Source organism: Kwoniella newhampshirensis, chromosome 8 (assembly GCF_039105145.1).
Source record: "Kwoniella newhampshirensis strain CBS 13917 chromosome 8, whole genome shotgun sequence".
Lineage (NCBI taxonomy): Eukaryota > Fungi > Basidiomycota > Tremellomycetes > Tremellales > Cryptococcaceae > Kwoniella > Kwoniella newhampshirensis.
Genome location: NC_089962.1, coordinates 334,457 through 350,978, shown reverse-complemented (window position 1 = coordinate 350,978; position 16,522 = coordinate 334,457). Strand labels below are relative to the sequence as shown.

Sequence of the window (16,522 nt, the reverse complement as noted above, 5' to 3'; positions counted from 1 at the left end):
GGGGAAAGGACGGAGCCAGATGTCACGGATCAACAGTAGTCACGCAAGTAGATCAGGGGGCCGTGATTAACAACTCGCAAGTTATTTGTTGGAGGAACGGCATCCTCGTTTCGAACGGTAAGTTACCGAACGCCAGAATCCAGCTAGACTCGGCATTTGCGTACGTTATTACGCGTAACTTACTACTCACTTGTACTGTAATATGAGTAGTAGCATAACTTACTCGTACGCATGACAATTCCGTCGGAACTACGGATCACCGGAGCGTCATTGTCTCCCCTCCCCCCACCCTCTTTCACTCGGACATGCATGTCAGTCAAAACAACGCTACGAGAATGATTTTGGGATAAGTTTATCTCACTTTTCCCTTTCATGAGCGTGGGAAAAATCAAAAAACCCCGACCGGAACCAATGGTCAAAGCGAAGCGAACAACGGACACAAAGTCAACAGATACATAGCACTGACACTCACACATCCATCCATCCATTCATTCATTCATCATTGTACGACACGACGATCATCATCTCCTCCTTCAGAGTAGAATCGTCTCCCAACGCACTCGCATCTGACGACATCCACGCACACACACATTCTCTCTCCCTTTTGTCGTCGTGAATGACCCGTCCAGTCAGTCGTATTGTAGGCACGTAGCACGCAACGTAAACACAACCGGCCATTCAGCTTGCTTAGGCACTCTGGTCAACTCGCCCTTGATCAATCACAACGAGCTAGTCATACGCGAGGTCGTTCCGTCACAAACATCTCTTTCCGCGCATCAACATACTCGGGACTGCTCATCGACATCGCTCTTCCATCCAGCCTGGCTGGCGAACTCACATTCGCAAATCAAGGATCGCATCGTTGCACCGGACACACTTGGTTCTTGACTTGAACTTTCTCGACGTATCTTCGCACGCCACAATGTCCACCAGCACATCATCGATCACCCGATCTCCATCGCCGACGTTCTCCCGACCATCCTATTCTCCTCTCCCTTCGCCTGCGCCATTCCTCACTCCGCCAATCTACGAATCATCTTCAGCATGGTCCTCGACTTCCCGTCGTCGATCGCCTACAAACAACACATCGACACGTCCCACGCCATACCCTTCTACATCACCCAACTCTCCCACTCTCCCTACTCCCTCTTCCCCGTCGTCCATTACCGGTTCCGCATCCACTGCTCGAGGAGTTGGGGTGCAAAGACCCGGCGCACCGAGACGAGCACACTCGTTCTGCGCTTCTGGTCAGAACACCACATACGCGTTAGCGTCAGCGTGTTCGTCGAGCCATCTTTCATCGGACAAGAAGGTGCTGGTTGCGCCTCCACTGGAGAGGACGTTGAGCAGTATTGGAAGTAGAGGGAACAACTCGCCGCCGAATCAACAGATGTCGAGGCCAGGGATCGGTTCGTCAGGGATCGTCGCATCACAGTCGTGTACGCCTACAACGAAGGGAAGAACGGCGGTGACGTCTTCACAAGTCCGAGATGGGCAGTCGGTCTTGGCTGAGAAGGATATGAATCATCAGCACCAGGTGAGTTGACCCGTCTCACATAAAGAGTGTCGCGTGGTACCAGCACTCACACACCGTATGACAGACACCACTCGGAATCGCATCGAACAATAAATTCCCACCTTCTCATCCTGCCGTCCCCACTATCCTCATCCATCCCAGTGTCACGCCGCCCCGACCATCTTTGGCCACCATACGAACCGGCTCCAACGCATCTTCGCGCAGCTCATCATACACCGTGATGACACCGATGACCCCACATTGTATGCTGTTTGGCAAGATCGAAGAGGGAGAAGGAGAAGAAGCGCAAGATGAATCCAAGGCGGCGTATGCGGACAAGCGAGGTAGTGGTTTGGACAGCGTCATGGACGGGGTTGAGGACTTGGTCATTGAGTAATTATATCGTCCATTTACGTTTTGGTGCTCGTTCGTTGTACGTGGTTTGGTTGGATGGTCATCCTGCTCGTTGCAGTTGTTTCTTGATATATTGACGATAACGAGCTTTCTCGCGCAAACGTCTATGTAGCGTCATATCATCTGTTTGTCTCTATCATGTTCTACATCAGTTTGGGTTGTTTGGGTAACGAGGTCTTGTTATTTGGATTCATGAGCATGAACAGGAAGAATCAACCGATGGGAGATGAATATGCTTTGCGAAGTACTTGCTCGAATCTGGGAAGGGTTAAGAGTCACAGCTTTCTCAGAATATGAGGTGTGGAGAAGCGAAGACAAGAGGTAATGCAGGGGGTGTGCTATCCCCGCTGGAATTTTGGTGGAGAGCCATCAATTGAGTGGTGGCCAATGTCAGCAGAGTCAGTCGGTGAAGAGGAGATGAGCAGATGCAGATGATTTTGTGAAGCTGGTCGCAGTACAAGGGATTATATCACTTTGGTCTTAAACTCTTACGCGTCTACATCTATGATCTTGAGAATCTCTGGCATCTTGGCTTGGAGCTCCATGTGTCCTCTGAGGACCGACGAGACGTCGACATCTTGTACGCCCGGGTGATTGACGGGTCCCAGACCGGCGACTCTGATCCCATTCGACATGGCTGCTGCGCGGGAGACGACTTCGTGGAGTCTGCAGTAACAATCAGCCGAGGTCTGGCTGCTGGTGACCATAGAAATGACTGACCTGACCACCCCGGCAAGGACGAGATCTGCATCGCTCCAGGCGTTCACCAATCTTCTACCGACGACACTCCTGCATTTCGCCCATTCCTCCGCGTCGGGTGCGGCAGGGAGCGAGATGAGGTGGGCGGTTTCGACGTAGGCGGGAACGGGGCCTTTTCCTGGAGCGGGTGGTGGGAGTGAAGCGAGATAGAGAAGGGCATGCTGGACGGTCAAAGCGCCAACGGACGAGCCGATCTGTGGGGTTAGTATGCTGCTGCTCACGACTCACTCACGAGGATGACCGGTCTCTCCCCTTGTACCCGTTTCTCAATGACCTCGCCGAGCAGTCTCCCTGCCTTCTTAGCTCGATCCTGAGCGTGCATCCAAGTGTTGTCCAAGGTCATCGTGGCCATGGAGTAGACCGACCTACCCGAGAGTATCAGGATGGTATCACCGGTAGACGACACCTCACTCACATTGGCAAACTGACCGCGGCAAAGTACGCCGAGAGGACAGTGCGTTTGATAATCTCCTTCTTGACCATCCCTTTGAGCTTGCTCGTAACTGCGAGGGAGGATTAGCAGGTTAACAAAGTGTTGACGTCGAACCTACCCCAGAAGTCCACGTCCCTGCCGGTCTTGAGCATGGCAGCACTTTCAAATCTGAGGAGGTATACATCTCTGCCGTCTTTCAGTCCAAGCGTGGTCTTCTCTGACTGTGGCAAAGCGGTCGAGGCCTTGTCCCTGGGTACGACACCCGGAGCAAGAGTGGCTTGGTCGTTCGCTTTGGATGAGCAGATCGCACGCCAAGCGGTGATGGCTTCGGTCCGAGACACGGTGAGTAGACCGGGGGCAACGATCGTGGCCTAAGCGGATTGTCAGTGGCAGCTGCAGCCACTCAACCGACACTCACGGTAAGACTCGGAGGCTTCTTGGCGTCTGCAACGGCTTGCTCTTCCTTTCCGTGGTCGAGGGAGACGCGGGGACCCCCGTCGATAGAGGCTCGCTGGCTGCCGCTTGGAGTCGAGCTTCGAGTTCCTGTTCCAGAGTCCAAGCTGAGATTGAGTAACCTCTGCTCGAGGTCCAATCGACCTTGTCGCACAGTACGCTCTGCCTCTTCGTCTGTGATCGTCTCGTTCTCTTCAACCTGGTCATCTCCCGCAGGGGCGGCCTCTTTCGCCTCTTTCGCCTCGCCCCCCTTCTTCGCGTCCTCCGCATCCTTAGCTACCTGTTCCTTAATCTTCTTCTTCGACTCTTGCAGGTCATCGATCTCCTCCTGAGTGGCTCTCTGACCGTCCCCAACTTCGATGAAACTGAACTCCTCCACACCCCTCCATCTCTCACGAACTCGACGTCCGGCGAGACCTCCACCTCCGACGCCGAACAGAGTTCCAAGGACCACGGGAGCAGCTGATGCGGAAAGGATGCTGCCGATGCCAAGAGGCGCCAGAACAGCTGCGATGGCTGGTGCGGCTAGTCCTCCCGTGACACCAATGAGCACGCCGCCAGCTACCACTCCGGCACCGGTTGCTACGACCAGTGAGAACATACACTGACATTGGCGAACTCGACTCACCCAATGTCCGCCCTAGCGACCCTCCCCACCCCTGCGAATGTGCCGCCCTCGTACTCTCCACCTTGTCCTGCTGCTCCTTCTCGGCTGCCGCTTTCAACGCACTGAACAAAGTCGCCGAGAGGTTCTTCTCCGCGGCGGGAATGAGCTCCCTCGCAGGCAAGCCAAGCAAGTCCAGCGCCCGATACGACAACGCCCTTGCTAAGGGTGAATACTTCAAGGCACCTTCCTTCTTATCCTTCTTGACGCTTTCTTCCGCCTCCATGGCCAGACTCGCCTCGATCAACACTCCCGCCATGCGCACCACCTCCTCATGTGACCAGTCCGAGCGTTGGTCATCCGCGGCAGACTTCACACTGGAGGCTTCGATCCCGGGTGGGAGTCGGCCGATGTCGAATGAGAGTAGCTTACACACCGATTTGAGCCAGAGAGAAGAGAGGTGTCTATGCCATTCGGAAGAGGAAGGTGCGATGGGGTGTTGAGTCGCACCGAGCGCGGCGAGCGCGACGATCAGTCGGACAGGCGATGCAAGAGGGTCTGGAGGCTTCGGCAGGGCGCCCTGGGTGCTCATGGTGATTTACTTCTTACTTCCTTCTGCCTAGATCAGAGGTCTATTCTCGTCGAGGGGGATCGATCAGCAGAGTCCATAGTTGTCAGTGATTTACCAGCATCAGCAGGTGGGGCTGCCTCCACCGCCGCGAGTGAGTGAGAACGTGACGTCATTCAAGTCAATCCCGCTTCTCACACCTTATAAGCATGAATGCATGAATTGATAAGGAAAGACTGTGATGAGCAGCATTGCTATTGTTTCACTGCCATACTGCCTGCTTAGGGACCCTCTGACGATGGGATGCCTGGCAGAGACAGTGGGGATTCTCCTGGCAAGGGAGTGGGGGGGGGGGGCATTGTATTGAAGCAGAAACGTCTTCCGGCGTGGCATTTGACCAGACTTGGACGTCTCGGAGGGGGCTGTATCTCGTCTCGGCCTTGACGCAAGCCTGAGGGAGATGACAGGCCGAAATCCACGGGCACTCGGGCTGTCATTCGGACTCGTTTTCAAATTCTCCGTTGTTGGTGAGCAGCCCCAAGCGGTGCACATTATTAAAGTATTATTCATTATTATTTCCATCCACACACACATGGTCAGCCCGGGGAGTGCGGGAAAAGGACATTACTACTGGGTGCATTGAAAGGATCCCCAATGTCAGAGTTACGTAACCAAGTCTGTTCAAGGGAGATCTCACTGCCAGATCCGCCATGGGGTCTCATGCGATCGCCGCTGAAGTAAGGCCGTCGGTCTATCTTTATCATCAGGGCGTGTTCATTTTTTTTGGCAGAGACAGGGAACCCTTTTGCAGAGTGCGGCCTGCAGCACGAAAAGTGATCGAGAAGTAAGTTGCGTAACTACATGTCCGGGTGTTTTATCCACACTCAGTCCAGACTCGCTTTCTTCTCAACGACAGCTGGGCGGCTCTCTCTCAGCGGCAAAGACGAGAGAGACGCTTACAAATCCTTACCATCCCCCATGCATAACGTTAATCATCTCAGGTTTCCCAGACCTAGCTTGATCAGTCCTATCTCGCTCAACTCGGGCATCATTCGTGTCCTGTACACTTGCTTACGGACTGTCTCATGCACTCCTCGCCGAAGGGACGCACACGTTCCGTGATGAGCTTACTAACGAGAAAGCCGATAATCAACGTGTCGAAAGGTAGACCTCGGCGCGGGGAGGACATCGGCCCTCCGGGCACGTCTCATCGAGTCCTCGGACATGGATGATTGTGTGCGAACGAAATGCGGTGACGGATTGAGCCCGAAGGTCATGCCTTCCTTTGTTGAGTATACATATATGTAAGTCAGCCTCGAGAACAAGCATCCCCCTCCCATCTCTGACAAAGTGTGCTCTTATATTTTCCATACGAACTCTGACACCATGTCCACTGTCGAAGCCTCAAACAAGTCCATCGGGGCCGAGGGTTTCTCCCGCTCACCAACCATGACAAGTGACAACGATGTCGCGCCCAACGCCAACTCTCTCGCTCTCGACCCTACTGCCACGCTCACCGACTTGAACGCTACCTCGGCGTTGGAGAAGGAAAAGCTCGGGACCGGAGAAGAGGAGGAGGAGGAACACCTTCCTGCTCAATCGACCATGGGAAAGGTCGAAGCCGATATGGTGGCCAGGGGTGAAGCTCATCCCCACCATCACAAGAACGCACTGGCTTCCTTGCCCCCAGCGAGGAAGAACATCCTGCTTTTGTGTTTCTGTCTCTCGTGAGTGGATTTCACGTATGCATTCAATCAGTCGCTCACACGTTACCACAGAATGTTCATCGACGCCGCGGGGTGAGTGATCGACAGCACCTCCCCAAGCGACTATGCTGATATCCCCTCCAGTGTCTCCGCGACATTCCTGATGACAGCCCCTATTGCCAACGACCTCAACATCAAAGTCGGTGATCAGGCGTGGATCCTGGGTACCTACTCGTGAGTGTTCTGACCGTCAGTCGACCACCCCACTAACCCCGCACAGGCTCGCATTCGCTTCCACTCTATTGTTCGCCGGTCGAGTATCCGATCTGTATCCTCCCCACCGAGTCTACACCATCGGTTTCATCGGTATCGCTGTCTTCTACCTCATCATCTCGTTCATGAACGACCAATACGCGTTCTTCGTTCTCCGAGCGATCTCTGGGTTACTGGCGGTCCTGACCATCCCCAGTTCGATCAACATGATCAGTGAGTGTTACGCTACCCAATCGTTACTTGCGCTAACACCAGTCGCAGTCCAAATGTACCCCGATCCCGAAGAACAGGGAAAGAAGATCGCTCTCTTCGGTATGGCCGGTGCGCTCGCCAATACTATTGCCCTCGTAGGTAGTACACACTCGGTGACTCTGACCCACGCTAATCCTCTCATAGGTCCTCGCCGGGATCTTCCTGCTCGCTAACTGGCGATGGTACTTCCGATTCATCAGTGAGTTGATCGCTTTAGGTATTCACCTCCTGTGCTGACCTCCCCCAGCCATCCTCGTGGCACCTTTCTCCGTGCTCGCCTGGTTCTTGATGCCCCGAACCGAGGCGGTCGCGGAAGACTTGCCCGGTGCAGCGAAACTCAAGCGAATGGATCTCGTCGGCGTTCTCATCCTTGTGGCCAGCCTCGCCTTGTTCATTCTCGGTTTCACCCAGTCCACCATCAGCGGCTGGGACTCTGCAATCTTCATTGCTCCCCTGGTCATCTCCATCGTGTTGCTGGCCGCCTTTGTTGTTTGGGAACACTACCTACCTCGAGGCTATTCGTTACTCCCTCACGACATTTGGCAATTCCCCAACATCTTCCCACTTATCTTGCAAGCTTCGTCCATCTTCATGTGGATGGCCTGTGCCCAGCTCCGAATCGCCACCTACTTCCAGGACGCGCTCCACAACTCTGCCATCCTTACCGCGGTCAAGTTGCTCCCGATGGGAATCACCGCCTTGATCGTCGGAGGTTCGACCCAAGCGATGCCATGGTTGATCAGTCGACCTCGATACGTCCAGCCCATCGCTTCCGTGATGTGTTTCGCGGGAAGCATGTTGTTCGCCTTCAGCGGTGGTGGTCATGGTAGCGACTACTGGAAGTTCATGTTCACCGGTCAAGTCATTGGTACTGCCGGAGGTATGGTCGTCTTCATCGGCATGAAGTGAGTATTTGATAGTTTTGCGCAGGGTGATATCGTCGCTGACATAACCATAGCACCTCCATCATCCAAGCATTCCCTCTCGAATTCGCCGGAATCGGTGGTTCCTTTGCCAACATCATCTTCCAGGTCGGTGGAGTCATCGGTATCTCGGTACAAGCCGGTCTTCTCAGCACAGGTAACGGAACCATTGAGGACTGGACTGGTTCCAAGAACTCTTACTTTTTCACCGGGGGTTACATCCTCTTCACCGGTATCGTGTTCGTGCTCTGGTACAGGCAAGAAAAGATGCCGGTGTTGACGGGACCGGTCCACGCGGTGTAGTTGACTTGCAGGAAAGTGGACTGTGTAGACGGAACGGTTTGGATGGGCTAGCTCCGCTGATAGATAGATTCGAGACTCTTGAGATGTAAATAATGACGCTCGGTACACGTGGGTCAGCACTCCATAGCGAGCTTCAAGTCCCGCTTGTCCAGACTGGTTCCGGCGTTTGTCCCAGCTCAACCGCGCGGAAACACGGTTGGTGTAGGTCGTCGTCAAAACACCTCCTGACACCCCTGTACCTGTCCTTTGACCTCTCGACAAAGGACCCCCACGCTCGAGGACTGGGCTCCGATTGCAGCACAAGTACAGTATTTCGACGTCATATGTACGGAGAGCTTGCCGCCTAGGATAGGTTTACGACAGACCTAACGTATATCTCATCCAAGTTGCATATGCTGAAGAGACTGATAAGACATTTACTGATCTCCATCATCATCGTCACCACCCAAACGACCCCCACAACCACAACCGCTCTCCATCTGACTCTCCGTCTAATCAAAGACACCTCACACCTCGCACCTCACACCTCACGGCAGCCAAGGACGAACCGGGGCTTCCCCTCTGATCCATTCCTGGTCGCTCCCTCGTCCCAGACTCTGACCACCCAATCTGGGCTTTTGCAGATCACTTCCACGCAATCATCCCAACCCCAATCTAGACCCGAAGAACTGGAATCAGACCTTCGTCAACCGCCTCTCTGATACGACAAGCCACAACGTCCCTCCCCACCTCACATCGAGAATCGTATCCTTCACGTTCCCCCACCTCACTCTACGCAACCGCCACTACCACTACCACTACCACTACCGCCACCAGCGTCACCATCCTCGTCCCCTCTTCTTCATCCTCTAGCTATCATCCTCATACTTTGCTCCATTCTCGGATTCTGCTCCACTCTACTTACACTCCCATTCACCCTGACCGGCATGTCCTCTTCATCGTCCTCTACTCGTCCATCTTCCTCCTCCTCCCCTTCCAAACCCTCCTCATCCTCCTCTTCATCGTCGTCCAAGCCTTCGTCTTCCTCCTCGTCCTCGTCATCCAAACCATCGTCCTCTTCGTCTTCCTCTGCCCCACCGACCCAGCCCGTACCTCATATCAGTGCCAATGCATGGATGTCCTACTTCCTCTTCTGCTGCTTGGTCCTCATCATCCTCCAAGGTCCACTAGGTCTTACGGGTGGTGGCGTTCTCCCCGGCTTGACCTTCCCTTCTTCATGGACCTCGTCCTCTTGGGGCGGTGGATGGGGAGTCATGCCCGGTTGTGCAGGTCTCGTCAGTGGAGTCGTCCCTTGGTGTGCCGCCACACAGCCACAACAAGCGGCTGTGGTTTCACCTCCCATGCAACCTTCCGTGCAGGTCCAACAGGTCTTCCAACAGCACCCACCACCGCAACAGCCGGTAGGATATTACACAGGAGCACCGGGGTATCCTCCTCAAGCCGGCGGATATGGGATGCAATTGGGCGGACAAGGTGGTTTCTCCACACCGGGAGGAGGTGGCGGTTGGAGTTGGTACGCTAACGGGGGACGTGGTGGACCTCAGGTCGGTCCAGCACTGGTCAGACAACCTGGTGAGTTCCACCAGTACAGTATAAGCATTCTATTCTCTACCGTCGTACACACTTTATGAAAGGTCGCATGATCTCCTCGACTAGAAACCTCGAGAGACATGTTCTGCAACTGATCCATTCGTGCGAGAAACGGCGAGATCCGCGCGCTCGCTCACTCTGACCCACTGACTCTTTCACCCTCCTCAGCGTACTACGTCCAGCCACAACAACGTACTGTCCAAGTCCAGCGTCCAGGCTTACAGATCCAAGTATCGAACAGTCGAGGTGAACAACCAGGTGAGCGATCGCGATTGACTGCGTTTCCTCGACTCCCCTGACAGGAAGGCTGCGAGATACTCCTCTCTCCCATCTACATCTGCGCCTCATTACTACGTACAGTACCAATGACTCGTGCTTTTCGCATTCGTTCATACCTTACACTGACGACTCGAGTTTATCATACCCGTCCCACCTATGCTTACTATGTCCACCCCGATGGATATCCGTCCGGCTGGCCGTCGATCTACTCCCCCAATCGATGTACGGCCTCTCAACCATGGTTATGTGCACCGTTCCGATCCGTGTTCGCATATGCTTCGCCCGACCTCGTCGTTCTTCCTCACCTTGATGGCGATCTACGCCCATTAGGCGGAGGGGGGATGAATATCCAGAGTCAAGATGTAGGTGCTGCACCGATACCGGTTCGTCAACATGTCGTACCTGTCGCCAACGGTATGTCGGTTTGTCTTCCCTGCCACTTGCTTGTACATACCCATCTTTGATCACATCTTGATCTCGCGCTGTCATCGCGATCGAGAGATTCAGAGAGTCTACCGCCAAGAGACGACGCTTTGCTGACCCGCAGTCGCACTCTAATACAGTCCCACCTCCATATCCTCCGCCCGCTATCGCAGGTCTGGCAAGTCTCGAAAATGCTTTCTACCCGTTATTGGTGGGCGCCATAGCACTCTTGGTAGTATTCGATTATGCTTCGTGAGAAGCATGCAGTCCTGTCCACCAACTCGAGCCATATACTGGAGGACTTCTAGTCATCGGAAATGCGATCCAGATTGTCTCTTTTCTTGACCCAAGTTGCATACCAAAAACCGACATCCGTTTTCGTTACTGGATCATTATGACTTCTGACAATATGCACAATCTCCTCATCACTTTCTTCACTCCACGCCCACCTAAAACATCGAGCTCTTACTGCCCGCCGTCGGGAACAAGACAGCATCCGTGAATCCCTTCCCCAGCTTCCCCCACTTACTCTTCTTTTCCACCTTAACCGTCGTCCCCTCACTGCTCACCGCCGTCTGCGACTGTGCTTTCGCCAACATCATCTCCTCCTTTTCTTTTGCCAAAGTCTCGTTTGCCTTGATGTCCGCTTTTCGTTGAGCGTCAGCTTTCGAGATGGCCATCTTTCGAGCTTGTTCCGCTCGAAGCTGCTCGAAACGGGCTTGCTGTTCGGCTTTCTTCGCTGCTTTTTCAGCTGCTTGAATACTGATCGCAGAACGTCAGTTCGTTACTAGGTGCGACGGGTTACTCACATCTTCAGCTCAGCCTTTGCAGCTCTCTTACTAGATGTTCCGGTCGAGCCCGAGCTAATACTTGCGGAATCGTGGATCGACGAGATCCCCGTCGTGACACGCATGAGTGGTTTTCGCATCTCTTCGCTGTAATCCGTATCGGTAGGCGAAGACATGGTAAGACCATTCAGCTTGACCTCCCTCTGAATGAGGTGAGAGGGAGAGGCCGAATTCGTACTGGACTGCGTCGTGATGGAAAACTGCCTGGTCCTATCTTTCATGGGCGATGAAGTCGATGTTGAGATAGAAGGACTTCGGGCAACCACAAAGCCAGACGAGGCCTGGTCAAAGTAGTGACCGCTCGTCGAGCCGATATCCCCTTGGGATGCCTGAGACAACGGAGTAAGGGGAGGAAGAAGTCCTGCCGAGTCGAGCGAGCTGAGGTCCAAACGTTTGCCTTGCTTGAGCGGATCGATGAGTGCATCGCGATTTCGGCCGCGTCCAGAGCGATCTCGACGGAAGGCCATCCCGTAGTCACCCTCATGCGAGGGGAAGACCGAGGACGAACTCGATCGACTGTCGATAGGACCATATCCAAGGTCCTTTTGCGGGAGAATCCACGATTCGCGCAGAGAGTCAGCTGGAGTAGAAGGATAGTTGGAGGTGACGTCTGAGTTGGTAGGACTGGAGGGTCGGTGCAAGATGCGGTCGAGATGAGATAAATCCGGCGTCTGAGGTGTCGACGAAAACATTGCGTGAGTGCCGGCAGCGATAGGCACAGCGAGGCGAGTACTGTGCGGTGATGTCACGGTGGGTTCCGAGATCTCCCGGTCGTTCACGTCAAGAGCGGACAGAAGAGCGTTGACCTGCTCGTCTGGGTGAATGATCTCTCCCTCGTCCTGACGCGGTGCTTCAATGGCATCCGCTGGGATAGTGGTTGAGTCTGCTCGAGCGCGGCGATAGGGAGTCTCGTCAGGGCCGGGACCCGCGGCTTCTGGAGCTTTGGAGGCACCATCGGCAGACGGTTGAGCGGCAGAAATATCTTTCTGCGATTGCGGAGCGTGGTCGCCCTCGACAGCACTCGCGGCGGAAGGGCCCTGACGATGACTTCGAGAAAAAGATGCTTTGGAAGACTATGAAACGGTCATCAGCAACCCCTCGGCGTCGATACCCGACCACTCACATGGACCATGTTCAACGCCCTGACCTGGAGACACTGCTCACCCGCCAGCGTCGCGATCTCATATATGCCCACGGCGATCGATGGTTCCAGCCTCTCGTGCAGTGCATGCACAACGAGCTTGTTGAGCCGAGCGATCTTGTATTGCTTTGCCAAGAACAGCAAAGCCGAGAGGACAGGCGCTCGGTTCTGGAGCGGAGTCGAAAGGGACAGAGTGTAGAGATATTGCACGAGGGCGACACACACTGGGAACGGCTCCGGAAGGGTGAGACTGGTCGGCGCAAGTCGCGCGGGGGTGAATGAACCCATCAAGGTGTCGTTGATGTCTACCGCTGGAGATTCCTTCAAGATACTAGTCGCTCTTTCCGTCAACTCCCTCTCCTGCTCTGCAAACCAAGGCCACCTTTCACTCAAGAGATGCCTGGAACACTTGACTCTGCGTCCATCATCACAGATCACCTCAAAGTCCGACGCAAGTTTCTCGTCCAACATGGACAAACCGACTTGCTGCACCTTTGCTGCGATTTCCAGTCTCGGAGGGGTGTAGATGCCATGAGCTTCGAGTGAGATGACGGTGACGTGATCAGAGTTGACAGCTCGGCGACTGTAGTCCACCGCGAGGTCGTACTCGCTGTTACCGAAGACGAGTATTTTCGCTTGTTCGGGCCAAACTACTGCCCGGTTCCAGCTTCCGGCGCTAAGAGCTGAAGGTTCGAGGTGTTTCCAGGTCATTGTTTCGAGATTGAGAGCCCAGATGGAGAAGGCGGCTGACGATGAGGCGAGGTAGAGACCACAGAGGATGAAGTGATTACCAACGATTCCACCTGTGGGGAATCGAAGACCAGGAGGTTGTTGCGAGCCTTGCATACGTTTGGACTCGTCACGAATGGCGAATGCAGGTGGAGCGACGTGCTTTTCAGAGGGAGGTGCTTCAATTGATAGGTCCGGGGAGATGACATCGAATTCGCGGCGGACCTTGGCAAAGTCGTAGTTGGAGTAGCACCAGATGTCTACTTGGAGTCAGCGCTTGGTAACGTACTGTGTCCGACTTGGCTCACCTCCTCCTTCACCCTCTTCCTCAACGGAATAGCTATGAGCGGACGTCGACTTGACCTCGTGCGGCAAGACCACCCTGGTCTTTGACGAAGTCGCCACGCTTCTATACGCTCCCTTCGAATGCATCCCTCCAACTTCCGGCTGCTCCGTCTTCGATTCCCAGATCTTGTCCTTCAAATCATAGACGTTGATCTCGTAGATCCAGGAGTTGTCCGAGTGTTGACCTCCAGAGATGATGAGTTTATCTCGAGACACGGCGCTGAGGTGGGCATATCGCGCCGATGGGACCATAGCTGGGTTTTGCGCAACAGCTCCGAGTATAGTAGGTTGGGGCAACCATCGACGAGTGCGACAGTCGAAGAACCAGATGTCGTCATATACTGACATCGGGTCAGAATCTGACATTCCCCCAAAGCAGACGAGCTTGTCTTCCCCTACGTAGCGAGACAGCACGTCAGCTTGGTCTGGTAGCGGCATGCGTTGACTCACAGACGTCCATCGAATGAAAATATCGTGGTCCAGGGCCACTACCCGCATTCAATCTTTGCCACACCCTCGTCGACAGGTCCATCGCCCACATGTCAGAAGTGAGTCGTCGGGTCTGCACCGACTTGCCGCCGAAGAGGAAAACTGAGGGAGGATGGGGAGCTAGTAGGGGCGAGATAGTGACCGATGGGCCCTATGAGTAGCGTCAGTAACGACCGGTAATGCACATCATGAGAGGCAGGACTTACGGTGAGGGGTGGGGGCACATCCCCCTGTGTCGGTTCACTCCAACTGACGAGATGAGCCAGTCCCGCGTCCATCTTGGTGTTTCTTGTCGAAGAAGGGATGTAGATTGACGAAGCGACCGTGCTTTCGAAAGTCGTGTCAAGTAGTTTTGTATACACGGGATGAGGTGAGAATGATGGACCACCTTGTGATCTCAATACCTTTGAAGGACTGCGTAGAGAAAAGGAGAACCGCTCGGATCGTCACCCCCGAGATCGAGTAGTCGCGCTAGAACACCGGGAAAAGGGGTAAAACCTCGTTCTACAGCTTGCGATGGAGCAAGTGGCTGAAGCAAGGTGTGCGGAGATGAGCTATGGTGGAGAACGAGGCCATGTCAGCTGGTCATGTGGCGACGCTACTGATCCTCTGATGAGACGGAAGGAGTGTGCTCACATGCAGTGTGTAACACTACACCTGATTGATTGATTGATTGATCGATGAAGTGTCAAAGTTCCAGACCAGCTCCACCACCTCTCACGCACCGCCTCTTGACTCTCGGTGGTGTCGTGTGCTCTCTCCTCTCGTGGCGGCAGCGAGATCAGTACCCCGTGTGATGACGAGCAGATGTGTCCCGAGCGTTCAAGTCAATTGACTGCTTGATTGCTCGCACAATGTGGAGAGGAACGAGGGGCAGCTTTTTTTGGGTGTATCGTGCGTGCCTGAGATTGGGAGATGTGGAGGGGGTTCGTTTCAGAGACTGAGATGAGCTGTGAGTGAGATGAGATGGGTTCGAGCGACGACAATAATGGGGGCTTGGTCCGTCGTCACGGAGGTGAGGATGAGTGCCTGCTTGATAGGCAGATTGGAAACAATAGGAGCCAGAGAGTTGATGGGTTGTTGTCGACCTGACTTGGGTAGCGGGGATGAGTAATCGCGAGCAAGGTACCTCACCGGATTGAACCGAAATCACTTCTTGGACGAACAAAAGTGAAATAAATCGTGAAAGAGACTTGCAACGAACGCGACACCCCAGCTCATGTTCTTATTCTTTTCGTCCAATCGACCCGTTCGTCCCTCGCTCGCTCGATAGTAGTAGTAGTAGTAGTAGTAGTAGTGACTAGTAGTCCAGTTTGCCGACTGTCGAAAAAGGAAAGGAAAAGCAGATAAGCCATCAAGATGAAATAGCGTGTTTTCATAGTACGAGTAGAGTAACGCCTCCCACTACTGGGACTCAGGCTGACGCAAGCACAAGTACTCATCAAGAGGTACATGTACTGTCGCTACGAGACTAGGGAAGGGGGACGAGGGCGATCCCTTAAATATAGATCAAGTACGAGGAAAAGGGATCTGTCGTTGAGAAGATATCACCGTCGAAATAGACGAAGAAATGTTCGGTACGTTTGCGAAAGAAAATGCAAAAAAAGGACAGAACGCCTCGGGACAGGACCGGGTTGATTTAGACCAGGGCGGGGGGAGGGGGGAGGTTGGGTGGGTCAAAAAGGGCACGTAAACACAACACTACACACCGTAGCGTACATACAACACGAACAGACAGGGAAGGTTTCATTGTGGTTGCGAGGTGTGTGTGTGTGTACAACTCCGCGACTCAAGACATGCTAGCTGCAGCAAGCAAATAGGTCCGACGCTAGGCCCTATAATGCTGGCGGTACCAAAACCCACTGATGTCCGTCCACTCAACCTTATGGTATTCCAGCGCAATCGAACTTTTTCTTTGGGACTAGAGAACTTTCCACATTTTTGAATCCCGTTCAGCCCTGCACTAATCCAGGTGGCTTTCCCTGCATCTCTCGTGACTAACCAGATATAGGCACTTGGGACACCATCCTTGGTCAAGGGAAGCACATGGAGGTGCGGAATTTGCGGAACGACCTGGGAGAGTAGTATGTATGGGTGCAGTGCATTGATCGAGTGTGACACTTAAGCTTATACACTGCCGTGATGAAGTGTGGGGATGGATGACGGCAGTCAATGAGGTAGAAACCACCGGGCCGATGGTGTAACGACTGACGAAGCGGAACGGGAGTGAATATCAGGAGGCAATCGCAGCATCGTAACGCAGCCGCTGGAAACGCTGATATCTGATTACAACGCTCGGTTACCATCTCTCACCCCGATAATGAGGCATCTTCACCGTTGCCGAGATACGACTGCAACGTGCATTCTTGTAATCATCTAGGGTCGACAACGATACAACATGACTGGCGTCCTTCGACACCCTTCGACCCAGCTCCTTGCGATAGTATGCAACAGTTCTCGACTGACAACGAGAA

The 16,522-nt window shown here is 53.9% G+C and overlaps 5 protein-coding genes across 5 annotated transcripts; 3 read left to right on the top strand and 2 right to left on the bottom strand.

The window, feature by feature from the left end:
- Nucleotides 1-922: 922 nt before the first annotated feature.
- Nucleotides 923-1,913, top strand: IAR55_004332 (uncharacterized protein; the record flags this gene model as incomplete). The annotated part of the gene is made up of 2 exons (XM_066947431.1): nt 923-1,537; nt 1,602-1,913. 2 exons carry the CDS (start codon nt 923-925, stop codon nt 1,911-1,913), a joined length of 927 nt encoding a protein of 308 aa, XP_066801845.1.
- Nucleotides 1,914-2,418: 505 nt separating this feature from the next.
- On the bottom strand, nt 2,419-4,771 carry IAR55_004331 (uncharacterized protein; the record flags this gene model as incomplete). The annotated part of the gene is made up of 7 exons (XM_066947430.1): nt 2,419-2,596; nt 2,651-2,850; nt 2,922-3,054; nt 3,105-3,192; nt 3,241-3,493; nt 3,541-4,157; nt 4,204-4,771. 7 exons carry the CDS (start codon nt 4,769-4,771, stop codon nt 2,419-2,421), a joined length of 2,037 nt encoding a protein of 678 aa, XP_066801844.1.
- Nucleotides 4,772-6,133: 1,362 nt separating this feature from the next.
- IAR55_004330 (uncharacterized protein) lies at nt 6,134-8,204 on the top strand (the record flags this gene model as incomplete). Its single annotated transcript, XM_066947429.1, has 8 exons — nt 6,134-6,474; nt 6,526-6,546; nt 6,598-6,687; nt 6,734-6,939; nt 6,988-7,073; nt 7,123-7,177; nt 7,226-7,883; nt 7,937-8,204. The coding sequence occupies 8 exons, from the start codon at nt 6,134-6,136 to the stop codon at nt 8,202-8,204; spliced, it is 1,725 nt and encodes a 574-aa protein (XP_066801843.1).
- Nucleotides 8,205-9,130: 926 nt separating this feature from the next.
- Nucleotides 9,131-10,752, top strand: IAR55_004329 (uncharacterized protein; the record flags this gene model as incomplete). The annotated part of the gene is made up of 4 exons (XM_066947428.1): nt 9,131-9,776; nt 9,963-10,052; nt 10,155-10,487; nt 10,637-10,752. The coding sequence occupies 4 exons, from the start codon at nt 9,131-9,133 to the stop codon at nt 10,750-10,752; spliced, it is 1,185 nt and encodes a 394-aa protein (XP_066801842.1).
- Nucleotides 10,753-10,945: 193 nt separating this feature from the next.
- Nucleotides 10,946-14,326, bottom strand: IAR55_004328 (uncharacterized protein; the record flags this gene model as incomplete). Its single annotated transcript, XM_066947427.1, has 6 exons — nt 10,946-11,258; nt 11,306-12,417; nt 12,468-13,474; nt 13,523-13,954; nt 14,010-14,199; nt 14,255-14,326. 6 exons carry the CDS (start codon nt 14,324-14,326, stop codon nt 10,946-10,948), a joined length of 3,126 nt encoding a protein of 1,041 aa, XP_066801841.1.
- Nucleotides 14,327-16,522: the final 2,196 nt, after the last annotated feature.